Below are 15,184 nucleotides of genomic sequence, written 5' to 3'. Positions count from 1 at the left end.
GGGGGTGGCATTTGTTGCACAATCATTACGCATTTTAAGTAGTTGTCTCCTCTCTGTCCTTTCCCTATTCAATGTTCCTGGTGTGCTAACAGTTGGTACAAATACCCCTTTTCAAGTTCTCATTTTACTAGCCCCAAAAAGCTATAACCTCAGACTTCTTTGTTCCAGGTCTCTTTTTCTTTATGTAGAATGTTCTCAATGAAGGCTTGCGATAATGCTAGCAGAGCCTTAGGTCTTCTAAAAAATGCATCAGCAGATACACATTGGATCATATTAGCCCCTGACCCTGTGCTGTTGTCAATGGCAATGGCTAGGCATCATCTGACCTCTGGATACTCTCAGTACTTTCTCTTCCTCAGACATTTCCAGCTGATGAGCTCCCAGTTTATAGTAGAATTTCTCATGATTGAAGTAACTGATTATTAGCACACAGTATTGTACATCATCATATTTCTGCTAATATAGTTCTAAAGATAATTCAGCTCTTTATATGAGAAACCTTAGACTGTCCTTTTTTTATTGAATTCATTAAAGCTGCTGAATTTTAGTCCATTTGCATTTGTCTCACTTGAGTCTAAATTAACAGGTAGGCTTCTAATTATGTACCGCTACAAGCAACTCAGTATAAGGAACCAGCAATGCCTATTTGTAAACCATGCCTGTGTTTGTATGTCTAACCCTCTACTCAATATTTTATGCGTACTCAGAATAAGATGCCATCAAACATGACAAAAGATTATCTGATGAACCATTCAGCTCTAATGCTTATCTAAATTGAATGCTGTGTAAAATAAATTGCAGTTTGCTAAAGAAAATGAAACGCACGTTACCTTACAGTAAAAATTGCATCTACTCCCCAAATCAATCATTTTTCTGAAGGTTGATGAATAAATGGAAAACTCTGTAAGCTCTGGGCTCTTGGTTGGAAGGTGGAGTCTGATAGATTCTACTGTAGCTTATTTTTATCATGGAATTATTTCTCACTGAGGGGAAAAAAGACATGCCAACGATACATATCCCTTTTTTTTACCTGTGCTTTCTGCAATTCCTGTTGTAGTTCATCTGTTTTCATCAAGTGCTCCTCAAGAGTACATGCAGTCCTTGTGTCGGGTAAGGTGAAGTGGCAGGTAGTGTTATGCCTTCTGGGTTATTGTGTGAAACAAATCTGTACAAACAGCACAGGTAGGAATTGCTGAAGGTACTCGTAACTTGAGGCATCTTGCCAGCAAGTGTCTTCCCTGTTCAGAGAATGCCAAGAGACTATTCTCAGGAATCTCTGGTTGGTGTTGCCCCAGAGCACTCCTCCTCAGAAATTCTCTGCTGAAGTTGTGTTAAGAATGATCTCTTATTGAGCCATTTGTTCCTATGCTTTAAATAGAGGCCTTAGGTTTGAGAAAGGATTTTGCTGTTTTTCTATGATGTCTTGAAGTGTGATGAAAACATGAGGTCCTAACAACCATAAGACCTTCTTGTATTTAAGTACCAGAGTTTGAACTAAAATTAAGTACTAGTTTCACGTGTACTTCTGCTTATGTGACCTTCTTAGGGACTCCAACCCGTATGGGTCAGATGCTTGCAATATCCAGGACTATAAAACCATATTTTGTAAGCCTGTTTCTATAGCAATGCGCCTGATTTCCATTAAACAATTCATATTTAGATGTCTAGGTGACTTGTAGAGTAGGGACCTTCACTCATTTATGCTTTCCATGTGAATCTTGTAAAATTCTTGTTCTGTGGGAGACAGATCATTTTGTGTCATAGGACAAGATCTTTTTTTTCTGTGAAATATAGCTGTAAAGGGAAAAAAAAAAAAAGACAAGCATATAGAAAATACATGAATCTCAGAGGCAGAGATTTGGAGTGGAATTTTATTCCAGGAAATCATCTCTTTCCTAAAGAAATGCACTGAGCAGCTGTAGTGCACGGTACCCTGTGTGCATCTACCCCTTCCCAAAGGTGATATGTTTCAGAAAAATTAAGATTGTCTGCAGGTACTACAGAATCCATTTGCCCATATAAAAATGGAGTGCTGTAGCATTATGTTTAAAAAAAAAAAACCAACAAAAAAGGCAGAAAAGAGAAATGTTAGCCCTCCTGGGAACCCTGCAAAGCAACCGCCACCAAATGTTCTGTGTCTCCTATCCTGAAAGCAGGTGGGAATAAGGATAGGAGGTGCCTGTACTCTTTTTTCCCAAGGACATAAATTGTGGCAGAGGTGAGCGTATGCCTTCTGGTCGTGTGGTGCATGGGTTGATTCAGTGAAAGGCATGTGGGAACCTTATGTGTTCAGATCCTTGAAATCTGCACAGAGTCTGGCTCCATCAGCCACGTTTTTCTTGATTAACCACTGCCCACCATTCTTCTTGGCTGGTAACATCTGTGCCTCTAAGATCTCAGCCAGAAGCATGCAGGAGGATGTGAAATGCTTCAGGGTAGGCTTTCACTTCGTTATTCTTCCATAATTTCAGTGTGGAATATTGTATTCCATTACTAGATTATACCTACCCAGTGGTTTGGATCTTAAATTTCCTAGCTTTTTTTTTTCAAATTAAAAATAAAAATGTGAATGGAGTTTTCAAGGACTAAAACAACAATATGGACAAAATACCACTTTACACTTTTTCACAACAGATGGAAATCTGGACTGAGAATTTAATTTTAAACTGCATCAGTAAATGAATGAAAGTTGAATATCTTTCTCATTCATATTTTCTTTGTGCCTGTCGTGGGAAACACGTATTTCTTATTTGCTTGGATTACTTATTAGTTTGAAAGCTATACTAGTTTTAGGCTGTTTGATGTGACCTGTCCGAGGGTTAAATATTTTCATGATTCCTAGCAATCTTTGATCACAAAGGACTTTATAAACATGGGGTATTCTATATCCCAACAGGCATGCCTGCTGACATTTATGGTCACTGTGGGCATGTCAGAAGGATCTCTCAAATGGATCTTCAAGTGTTAGAGAAAATGCAAAACACGACTCACAGACTGTCCCAGGCAACAACCCAACTGAGTGCCACATTCTTTTGTTCCAGGCTGTCTCTTAGCACTTGGACCTTGACGTTGCCTTTTGTTACCTCTCCTGGTTAGTCTGGGATCTTTCCTAACAATTGCATCACAATTAAATCAACAGGCAAAGATAGGGTAGTGGATGTGAAATGAGAAATCCTCCAGAGTTAAATGAAACCCCCCCCAAATTATTCACTCATGAGACAAAGGACCGTGAACATATTTTGTGGACTAATGGCAAAAATCAGTTATTTTTTCAGTTTTTAAATACAATGCACACTATCTTCCAACAACAAAAAAAGAGAGAACATAAAAGCTTAGCAAACTTGCCTGTGCTACAGGCAAGGAAGGAAGCAGGAAGAAAATCAGAAAAATAATCTCTGAATACATGCTTGGAAGGGATGCAGACACAAGTGATGTGAGGGTATTTAAAGAGAAATGTCTCAATGTGAAGGAGGGAATTGTAGTTGGGTCCACAGGCAAAATGACAGGAACAACATATAAATGGCACCTGACACAGTAATGGTTGAAAGATACCATCTCTTTGAAAATTGAGTGAGTCATGACTTCATTCCAGGCTGGATTCCTACATTTATTGATGAACATGTTTAATTTTGGTGGGCTAATTCATATGCTGACCAAATATATACATTCTGGAGGGGGCGACTGAGGCATGTAAGTTTGCAAACCAAAATACTAATAAAAAAATGTATCTGATTTCCAGGTATTAAGTCTACAAATTGCATTGAATGTTCAAAAGTAGGCGACCAGTGTAATTGTATCAGATGAAAAATAGTGGGAAAAAAAACCCCAACATCATTATGAAGATTAAACCAAGCAGTCTGCTTCTGGAAATGTTATGAGATGCCTACAAAAAAAAAATTATCTGGTTCTTATAGACAGTCTATCCAAGGTAGGGGCTGCAAAGGGTGGTGTGGATTCATGGTTTTAATTAAGCTGGTTTTAACACCAAAATTTATACGCGACAGAACTTCATAATAATAAAAAGAGAAACCCTACTCATTTTCCTGAGAACATAAAGCCACGTGATTTTATATATCCTCTGCTTAGGAAAAAAGATTTTTGTAACATAGGTAATTAAATACATTTTATTCAGTTCTTGTTTCACAGGGAATAAACTCAGTGTGAAGGATCATCATCATAAAAAAAAAAAACAAAACTGTTTAAACAGACTCGTATAAGGATGCAAATTTTGCACAGGGAGAAGCGAAAACATGCCGTGCAGCTGGTTAGAGCACATTATCATGCAAACAATTTAAGCTGACTTAGGGTAAAATAAGCACTGACGTTCATATCCCTCACCCAGTTGCTAAAACAACATTGAGAACGTTTGTATTCAAACCCAAGGGTTTGAGGGAGGGAATGTCCAGCAGCTCAGGGTACTGTGCCACAAAGCTCTGCCTGGTAGCTGGTGCTCTGGCACTCTAGCTTTGAATGTCTCTAAAGATGTATATGGTTCCCTCTATGATTTAAGTGACATTAAAAAATTAGGCAGGGAGGGAAATACCTCTAGATATATCTCTTATGTAGACAGGGAGAAATACCTCTGTTATGGCAAGATTGATCTGCACTGCTGGAGTGTCCTGTATGGCAAGTGTACTTATGTGGCATGAGTGCAGAATCCCCCAAAGGCTGCTTGAGGCTTTTGTCACAGGGATGTGAGCAGCAGAGCAGTTGTGGAACGATGGGATTTGAGATGGGCTAGCTCACATCTTATTATACAGTAGCCCAGAAGAGAATTATCGCCTGTATTTGTCATGGCAAGTAAAGGTAGGGAAGCCGAGATAAAACAGCAGGGAAGTTCTGCAAGGGAATGGGAGGATGAACTACACAGATGGTGTGTATAGGGGGATGGCCATCCATCCCTACCATTCCCTCCTTTCTGTTAGGGCATTGTCAGTGGTTGCACGTGAAGCCAGGACACAAACTTAGAGTGGCAGTGGTGTATTCTCATTCGAAACGTTCCTGGGTTCATTTTAAGCAGGGCGCCCTCCTGTAACTACTTGTAAACACTTCACCAGCTCTATGAGCTGCATGGTACTGGATGGCTTCGAGAGACTCTTGAAGAACAGAGAGAAGGCTTTGACTAGATACTGTTTACATTGCTTTTTGCCATTTGGAGTACAGATATGTTACAGCTTGCTTGAAAACAGATGGCTAAAATGAGCCGTCACAAAAGTAGCATGCAAACCCTTTGTGGCTGGCTTGGTCCTGGCAGAGTGTGATAGCTGAAGGTGCAGTGCTGCTCTCAAGTGCTTGTGCTGTTCAACAGCAGCAAGGCACAGGTGTAGTCCAGTCAGTTCATGCTTGGTGTCTGTCTTGTACTTTGGGAAACCTCTGCTGTCCTCAGCATGGGTCCTGTTGTGGTTCTGAGGGGATTACCTGTGCTAGATGTATTCTGGTTTGGACAGGACCTGCATCTCCTGCCCTCCATCACTCCGGTCCCGGAAAGTCCCCTCCAACCTTCGTGTTCTTCTCTCCCTAAGGAAAATAAGCAATGGTCAGGATTAAAACAGGTGAAAATAGGGGATGAGTTCAGCACCTGTGCTTCTCTCTCCCCTCTTGTGGGGATAGTCAGGGTGAGAGTACAGGGACAGTACTCAAAGGGGGTGCAGAGGTGGTTGCTGAAGAGGCAGTAGATGAGGGGATTGATGGCACTGTTCAAGGCTGGCAGGTTCTGAATTATCACAGATGCATAGAAGCGCTCTTTGGTCTCGGGAAGGATGTTGAAGTTGTCCAGGATATCAAACAGAAAGTAGGGGCTCCAACAGAGAGCGAATGCTGCAGGAGAGACAGAAGAGTTTGACATTAGACAGTATAGTTATTTAGGGAGTTAATCACATACGCACAAATAGAGACTGTCATAACACATAAGTATTTGTTCATGCAAGAAAAATTGCTCCCTATGCAGGGTCTTATTTAAGAGGATAGTTATTAAATTGTGTTTTTATTTGTCTTCATTTTTATTTTAATGCCCATAAAATACATTGTGTGCTCCTTTAAGTGTTTAGAGTGCTCCCTCTAGATGTATTGAGGCACTTCTGTACGCTGCACACACATAAAGGGTAAATAGGTAGCCAGTTAGAGCATCATCACTTACAGAGAAGCGCTCTTTTAATGGTCCCCTGAGTGAGCAGCCAGTCTAAATGCAGACAGCACCAAAGTGCTGCTCTGTGACAGCCCTGCCTATCACAGCCACCTATTAAGAAAAGGCTCTTAGGCACCCAGAAGCAAGGAATGACACTTTCACTCTAAATTACAGCAGGCTGACATTCCACTTTGCATGCTGGTTGGAGGTGCCATGTAGTATAAGGGAATGTAGGGAGACTCTATGACTGCCCTACTGCTATTGGAGAAACAGGTCTGAGAGGGCTGCGTCATTCGTAGCTTTTGTTCAGAGGTGGTGAAAAAAACAGGCCATGGGTTTTGCTTTATTTCCAGGCATACAGGAATAATTTGTCTCACAAATGCCGATGTCAACTGCTCTCACAAAGAGTGTTGAGCATGCTGAGGCAGGCAGTTCCCTCAGCTGCATTAGAGGCACCTGGATTGCCAATATGCTGGGCACTGAGCTGGGTGCTCAGCGAATGTGCAAGGAAGAAGTAAGCTCTCCTGTTTTCTGGAGTAACCAACCCAGTAGTGTCCACACACAGGGCCCATAGTAACAACAGTGTGCCCTGTCAGGGTGTGGGTCATAGCACTGGCTGCAGATCCCCCACTATAGGTGGATTCAGGGAAATCCATGAGCATTATGTGCCTTCACTTTCTCGCACAGTGAGAGATGCTGGGAGCCTGATAGCATCAAGGTCCTCTGAAATACTGAACACCTAGGTGAGCTCTTGCCATCTGGAGGCATCGTGGTAGTGACTGTTTCTGTGTTTCTTGCACAGTCTTTCTCTGATGGCCATACAGATAAGTTCAGATGCAGAGAAGGTGTTCTTGGATTTCTGATAGCCATGAATCACAGCAGCATCTCTCATGTCCAAGGACACTACAGCTAACCAGTGAACTAAGCACCTCGAGTAGTAGCTATTATCACAGTATCAATCAATCTGAGTTTTGTGTAGGACTAGGAATAGGAGTGATCTCTCTTATAGGAGTGATCTCTCTTACAGTGCCCTGGGGAGTAAATAGCTTCTGATACCTCCCTGTCTGTCTCCGTCAGCTAATCACAAGTGCTGTGTGTGATGCTGCCTTTATTTATCGAGATTAAATGTCAGCCTCCTAATTCCATCAGGATAATGTCATCTCCCTGGGAGACGGAGGACACCTGCACTGAGTCATCTGCATCCTGGCTGGGAGAGGAGAGCTTGTCCTCCCCACCTCTGCAGGCAACGTGCTTCTGACATCAAATTCAATTGCTCTGCCTTCCTTTCCTCTCCTTCCTGTTCCTGTCCTGATGAAGCAGCTTGTATTCTCTAAACCTAAAAGACAACTCATTTGCCAGGTCTTTCAGCAGCCTGGATTAGGAGGTAGTGAGCTCCTCCTTGGTTTCTTTTAGGCAGTGTCCTCCTTTACTTCCTTTCTGTGCAGGAGGGCTGTGTATATCACTGCATACATCAGGTGCCTAAAATAGGATCCTGTCAGTCATAGGAGGGCAGAGACAAGGTCAGAAGGCAAGTCAGATGTCTGAGTAAAACTCCTCCGCTGGACCACCTCATGCATTTTATTTGCTGGTGATGAAGGGAGATCCCTAACTTCAGCATCTGCCCCAGCTGCAGGCTTTTTTTTTTTTCCATACTTACCAAGAACAATTACAATGCTGTACTTGATGGCTTTCACTTTAGCTCTGGATATGAACCCACGACTGGTGTAGCCAGCAGAGGTTCTGCCATCTGGGGACAGAAGAGTAGAAGCAGTGAAAGAGCAGGGCTGGTGTATGCATTTCCTGAAATTCACATACTAGCATTAGTATGTGAATTAGGCACTCAAAACCTGAGCCTTCTAAAATCAAAAGTGGAAATATATGCATAGGAGATCTTTCTGAAGCACTGTAGCAGCTGCATATCCCTGATTCTCCACACTTGGGATTGTAGGCAGGAGAAACATTGCAGATATGCCCAACAATATCAGCTTAGCAAAACCTGTTGACCATCACAGCTTCAAAAACACAACTGGAGTGGTGTTAGAAGAGATGTTTTCCAAAAGGATCTGGCAGCTGTAATTAAAAAAAACCAAACAACGCAGGATATAACCTGCCAAAACAGACTACCTGTTCAGTTTTTATCTGCATTTCAATTAGATGGGTTTTGAAAGCTACATATTCCATTCCTTTAACCTCTTACTCTTTTTGATTCTTTAGATACAGCTGTGCATTTTGCTCTTTGGTTGGACTCAGTAATAAAAGAAGAAATGCAGTTACAGTAGCTTTTCAGAAATGAAATGTGGCTTGAATTGAGAAGCAAAGTCTATTCAGTTTCACACTAAGGCTGGTTGATCTCATTTCCTCTGAAGTCGCACTAATGTCTCTGAGAACCGATCTCCATATTTCAATGGCAGTACCAGCATGATTGTAATAATATGCTTGATTTCATTATTCATGACAATTTGCTGTTCATGTTGCCCTGTGAGAATAATTAGGTTCATCATAGTGAACATACAAGAAGGTCATTTTTTATCAAAACATCTTTCAACTCTTGAAATCCGAGCTGAGAAATTGAATTTTAATGAATGTCATTGGAAATAACTATGTGTACATGACTTTTTGCACCTCTTAGAAAAACAACATATCCAGGCTATGTGATCTGTGAGGAAAAAATATAAATAAAATTAATGAGAGCTTGTTATCAGTGAAATATTCCATAGAGAAGCTTGAAAATAATCCATACCTAATAGTACTGAGAATTACTTGGTTTTTAGTGCAGAATCTACTTCTTGAGTGAGAAGAATGACGTTTGTTTTGAATTTTACCAAAATTCAAACTTCCCATGGGCACTGGAAAGCACTGAAATTTTTATCTAAGTGACTGCTAGAAAACAAACCATTCTAGATGTGAACAAAATTCTTGAATTAAAGATTCTGAGTTCTAGAGTAAGGATTTTTACTTTCTAATTCTTTTCCTGTAGATGTTTTCTATTCGTTTCTCAAAAGGGTACTTAATATCAAAGGAAAGAAGGAAAACAGTGTGGAACAGTTATGAAGGAGCAGTGGCAGATAACCCATTCCCACCACAGTGATGGGGTCCCAACTCAACACCACATACGTGGGCATTCCCAGATTTGATGTGGCTCCCCAGATCTGAATCCTGTGTCTGGAGACACGTGTGTGCCGACACTCACCAGTGCAGCTGGATATAATGACAGCCTGAGCTTTGCTCTTCATCCAGATGGTTCGAATCACGATTGAGTAAATGACACTGCAGAAGGGAAAGAGTCATTGATACTGTGAGGCATAGTAAATGTAACTGACATCTCAGTCATTCGTTCTCTGTGAATATACTTGTCTGTGTGTAAGAAGCCCAGGGAGATGGCAGAACTTCATAAAAATGATAGTAGTAATAATAGAAATAGTAAATTACATATGACTCTACCAAAATATTTCCAGGAGCGCCCCAAAGAATTTTCACATTGAAGTTTGTTACCACTGTCCAGGCTTCTCAGATGTCAGCTTTGAAGTTAGAAGCAGTGACATGGTTTGGCCAACCTCTCCTAGGTAAGAGCTTGTTGGGGATTTTGAGCTGTCTGAGGCCAAAACTGTCTGATTACCAGATCCTGGCAGGAGGCGCATCATCCTGCACTGGGATGTGCTTGTGAGTGCTTAATGTGGGAGCTGCAAGGAGGAAATTTGTTCTGAAATGAGGGAAGCAAGAAGAAGGAACAGTTTCAGCTGTATGTCTGGCTCTGTTTTGGTGTTACTTTGAGAATATAAAGCTGACAAATAAAATGGTAACCCAGGGAAGAGAATGGGGGCACAATCCATGAAAACATAATGTAACTCAGTGCTCACTCTCAGCTCTTGAGGTCCTGGGAATTTAATCAGAAGTGTTAGGTAGATTGGAAGAATTAGGTGACTCAAAAGCAGATTTGTTGCAGTTTGCATATTTAGAAAGGAATATGCCTATATCTTTGATGGCAAAGATGAATAGTGCACAGTAACCTTGGGTAGTTACGGCTTTTGCCTAGGTGATAACAACTGTGGGATTCTATTTATTTGACACAGAATGAGTGAAAATAATTCCTCTCAGCTGAAGAGATGTCTGAACACACATCTTGGATGAAGATGTTATCATAGAATCATAGAATGGCCTGCATTGAAAAGGACCACAGTGCTCATCCAGTTCCAACCCCCTGCTATGTGCAGGTCACCAACCAGCAGACCAGGCTGCTCAGAGCCACATCCAGCCTGGCCTTGAATGCCTGCAGGGATGGGGCATCCACAGCCTCCTTGGGCAACCTGTTCCAGTGCCTCACCACCTTCTGGGTGAAAAACTTCCTCCTAATATCCAACCTAAACCTCCCCTGTCTCAGTTTAAAACCATTCCCCCTTATCCTATCACTATCCACCCTCACAAACAGCTGTTCCCCCAGTCCCTCAACCTTTTTCATAGGAGATGTGCTCCAGCCCTCTGATCATCTTAGTGGCCCTCCTCTGATCTCATGTTTGCAGCAGCTGAAAAAAAACGAGACACAAGGCCTTGCTCTGGCTTCCTCTTCCTCCAGAGAGTGGATAACATACAGCTAAAATCAGCAAGCAACAGCATGCTTTGGACTGGTGACTTCCCCTTTTGTCTGCTGAGGGAGATAAAAATGATTTGAAAATATTTTAGCTAACGCATTTGAGCTGTTATGTTTTCCTAAAAATCAAGCATCACAGCAGGATTTGCTGTGTGCTATTTGCAAAACTACAGAGCTTTGATGATCCTGGGGCAGCTTGATCATTAGTAGTGAGCCTGTGAACATGTCTGTGAAAAAGCTGCAGCTATGAAAATTATTTCAGGGTGTGTTATGGAGACCAAAAAGGGGTCTTGTTATCATGCAGATTATTTTTGTTATCAGAAGAGACATTGTTATTACAAGAGCTTTCAGACTGATACACAAGCCTTTCCTATAGCACCTCAGCTCCTAGCCATCCTGCTTGCAAAGGCAGTATTTGTGCATCCTGTAGGTATCTTTTCTGTACAGGTTTGAGAGATTTGGTTCCCAGGATGAGAAGGTGAGAGCTGGGAATTCAACACACAGACCAGGTTGTGCAGCAGAGCAGCACTGTTCTCACCCAGCAAGGATTTTGCATGCCTCTTCTACAGATGCCAGCTTGCCCTCCTTAATCCCTTCAAAGGTCCAGCAAGGCTCCCAGCTGACTCAAACGTTTTCCTTTTATCTCCTGGCTTTTCAAGAGCCTGTTTATTTATCAGCTGGTTCATTTGAGAGTTTCTGTGTACTTTGCTCTGACAAAGGTTGAAAATTCATGCATCATTTCTCCTTTGATTGTTTCAGTGAATCAGAATGTATTATGATGATGACGTTTGTTATCATGAGAAAACTTCAGCCAGCTCCTGCAAGACCTGTCTCTATTTCATCTCCAGCCTGCTGTCTCTAGCCTGACCTTCTTTATTTGCCATTAGAACAGTACCCCCTTTGATGCAGATCTGTCTGTGTGCCCAGAAGAACACATGCAGAGTTGCTCAAGTATCACAGTGAAGGAGCTTCGAGTACTCAGTTTCCATCCTTCCATCCAAATGCCTCTGCTATTGAATTATGAACCCAGGCTCTTCACTTGCTTTCTAGTGAAGTCTTAAAGAATGGGAATAGATTCGCACTTGATGGTAAATGAAGTGGCAGATGAGCAAAGAGTTGAGAGGGACAAACAGGAGCTGGTGTACAGATGGATGGGAAGTCCAGATGCTGTTGGATTTCTTTGCCTGAATGTACTTAGTGTATTAGTCTTGCAACCCTGACTGTGACTTTTGGATGCCGTGTAAACGTGCTATAGTAGTAATGCATGCTATCATAATGAAATATTATATGAGTTGCCATGGCTCATTATTTACAAGGAGGGGACTTATTGAAAGGAAAGAAGAGATCAGATGTAGTGGAAAGTCTAGATGGAAAAAGAATAAAAACTTTTTTTCAGAAGGAGCCACTCAGGCTGTGATGAAGACCATAGGATAAAGTGGATATGCTGTTCATATGAAAATGCAATGATTCTTTTTTGTAGCCCCAAGGAGATGCATATGTGTAGAAGTGTCAGGAAATTGCAAGAACATAATTTAGTCTAGGGATGTAACTCAGCAAATTAAATTCACTGCACCTCCAAAAGCAATTTAGATTGATCCAGATTCTGAAGAACTAAGATGCACATTCATTGTACCATGTTATTAGTTAATGTGTTGGTTAATTTGACTTCATTGGTAATTTTGGCAGCCTTTGTCCTTGTGAATAACCAACTTAAGGTAGTTCCTACATCACTTTTGTTTTGGAAAATAAAATGTCTTTTGGTAAAGCTAGGTATTGGTAATAACATCCATAAGATGCCAGATCGTCAAGAATGGGAATTACTTTTTTGTTTTAAAATAAATGATTATGTTAGCATCTCACCTGGGCTCAGTATTTACTAACAAAATGACCTCCCTGTTAATTGCTTGTATTTATCCTCCAGCATTGCCTATTGTTTCTCATACTGTATTTGTGCAGAGGGGTGCAGCTGTACTATGTTTTGTGGTGGCTGATTTGCAGCATTGTTTAATCCAAAGACAAAAAGTGTATGTAACTTCATCCAGACGAATCACTGTAGGCATACATAATAAGTGAATAGACAGGCAGATAGTAGAACGTAATACAAGGTCTAGAATTTCTTCCTTTGAAATGGAAATCGCAGGCAAAAAAATGATTGTCCTGTTTGAATCAAACTCAAAATCAGATTTTTGAGATTTTTATTAATACCGTTTTTTTTTTTTTTTCATTTTATTTGGTTTAATTCTGATAATTCACCTACTCATCATTTCATTGCAGTGCTTTAATTCTAGTTCAATACATTTTCCTTTTAGCTGATTCTGGGTTGTTTTTCACTTCTGACCGTTTTTTTGTTGCTCAACAGCAAATGTTCTCTTTGGAATTCTGATTTTAAACAACAGATGGACTGTTTTTTTTCCTCTGTACCTCAAGAAGAACTTTTGCTTTTTTTTTTAACTTGTATTTGGAATTATATTAGATGAGTGTTTATGTGTTGTATTTATCAGGTTAAAACAGAGAAAATGCGTCTGACAGTCTTGAAGAACAGCTAAAAAGAACAAAACTTGATGAATTCCAAATTTCTGGATATCCAGCTGGTAGAACTCAATTATGGTGTGGCACAGAGTAACAATGCAGAACAGAAAACCAGTAGCTTTCATGTCTCCCCATCACAGGACCTGAGAGGTCAGGTGCAAATGCTTGCAGGAGGAACAGCTGTAATCTTGATCTGGCCCCTGTTTAGCCTGTGTTTGCAGTGCCCCAAAGTATCTTCACCTATCACAGGTATCATTCAGGGATTTACTTGGCTTTATTCAGTGTAGCTGAAATGGCTTTTGTTGTGGCTGTGGGCTCTTGTCCTGGAAGAATGAATCAGGCAGATTCCCTTTTCCTTTTTTCTGTGGTCTTTGGTGTTTGGTTAACAATATCAGCTGCAGAAAAAGTGGTAGTGCAGCCCAAATGAGAAGAAAGAACAGGCCAAAACCTTCAAGTGCTGCAAGGAAGAATGGGATGTGATGCAGGATACTTACATCTCCCTGACCAGCACAGGGAAAGAGGAGGGGGGAGCTTTAAAAAGAAAACAACAGATCTTCTTTCCCTTCCTCAGCTCTCAAAGATAACCAGCGCTTAGATTAAAGATCTAATCAGAGCTTTCATTCTCACTCTGATATTTTGGATTCATTTGTATTACAATTGGGTAAAAAATTCACCGTTTGTGCAAAGTGGCAGTGGAAACACACCTCATTAGTATTGAAATCTTTTGTGGTTTTGTTCATAGGTTGCCTTTTTATGTAGACGTTAACAAAATTGAAGAGTAGACTATATACATGTTTTGGCCTGGTTTCCAGAGAGTTTGCTCACCAAAGGAAGGGCTTCCCAGGCTGACTGTAAGGGTTATCAGCTGAATTACACATCATTTGTGCTGTGGTTCTATGGACGATGCATCTCGCTTGAGTTACTTGTAGGCTGTGTTGGGAACATGTGAAATCAGCTCTGAGTGCTGGAGGATGGATGACAGAAACGTAAAGACGATGGTACGTGGATTGTAGCAACTGAAAACTTTGCAGCCAGAGTGGCAGATCAGAGCAGAATTAAATTCTGCACCTGAAAAGTAAGATTTTATTCTTCGCATGAACTTTGGATGAACCGTGCCAGAAAAAGTGCTTTCCTAGGTGAAGTGCTTTGCTCTGGATGTGAGGCTTCCTGCAGATGCAGGTGGCAGAACAAATTAAGAGTTGATTCAGGCAGCATCCCACATTGCTTTGGGCACCCACCATGCAGTTAGGTTGGAGTGCTTCGGAGGAGAAAATAAAGAAGCTGCACGAGCAAAATGAGTTATTGCAGGAAAGGTCTTAGTCTTAATCTATGTGCTGCCTGCACTGTAAGGCTTGGCTTCCTTGGTGACCGTGGTATGCATCCCATCTGCTGCTTTATTCATATTAAATTTGTATTTCGTATAAGCATTCACTTCACATAAGAATTTAATACAAATAAATCTTCTTCATCGATACTACTACTTGAGTTTCCAGTTGCACATTTATGTATTGTCTCCCCATTGTGAAGTGATGGTCTTTTTTTGGAACACCTTCACCTAAAAGCCACTAAAATCAGAAACCACAGAATACCTTACCTCCTTGACTAAATAAAACCTCTCATTTTTATAATTAATCTTTCAACAGAATGTCACACACCAGTTACATCCAGACATTGCATCTCTCCTCACTCACCCTTCTGGAACAGTGTCTCACCAGTCCTACAGAATGCCCATAGGGACTTAGTGGGACATGTCTTTTGAAGGGAAATAGAATCCCTGCAGAAATTAATGGCCATTCCTGGTGCTCCTTAGCTGCAAACTGCCTATTTATATGCTGCAGCCACATGAGGTAGGTTAGATTCAACCTCCTGGACTGCCAAGAAGTGTTAAAGAAATAGGTGCTGCGCCTCGAGGCTGCGTTGACAGAGGTCTGGCAGCTGTGTCAGAT

The 15,184-nt window shown here is 41.2% G+C and overlaps 1 protein-coding gene across 1 annotated transcript; it reads right to left on the bottom strand.

Moving 5' to 3' along the window:
- Positions 1-4,093: 4,093 nt before the first annotated feature.
- NPSR1 (neuropeptide S receptor 1) lies at positions 4,094-8,965 on the bottom strand. The gene is made up of 4 exons (XM_090142127.1): positions 8,947-8,965; positions 7,782-7,871; positions 5,637-5,817; positions 4,094-5,517 (listed from the first exon to the last, which is right to left on the bottom strand). Exons 1-4 carry the CDS (start codon positions 8,963-8,965, stop codon positions 5,424-5,426), a joined length of 384 nt encoding a protein of 127 aa, XP_089998253.1. The 3' UTR covers positions 4,094-5,423.
- Between the last annotated feature and the right edge of the window lie 6,219 nt (positions 8,966-15,184).

Source organism: Phasianus colchicus, chromosome 6, assembly GCF_987193195.1.
Source record: "Phasianus colchicus chromosome 6, bPhaCol1.hap1.1, whole genome shotgun sequence".
Lineage (NCBI taxonomy): Eukaryota > Metazoa > Chordata > Aves > Galliformes > Phasianidae > Phasianus > Phasianus colchicus.
This window is presented reverse-complemented; position numbering and strand designations above follow the sequence as displayed.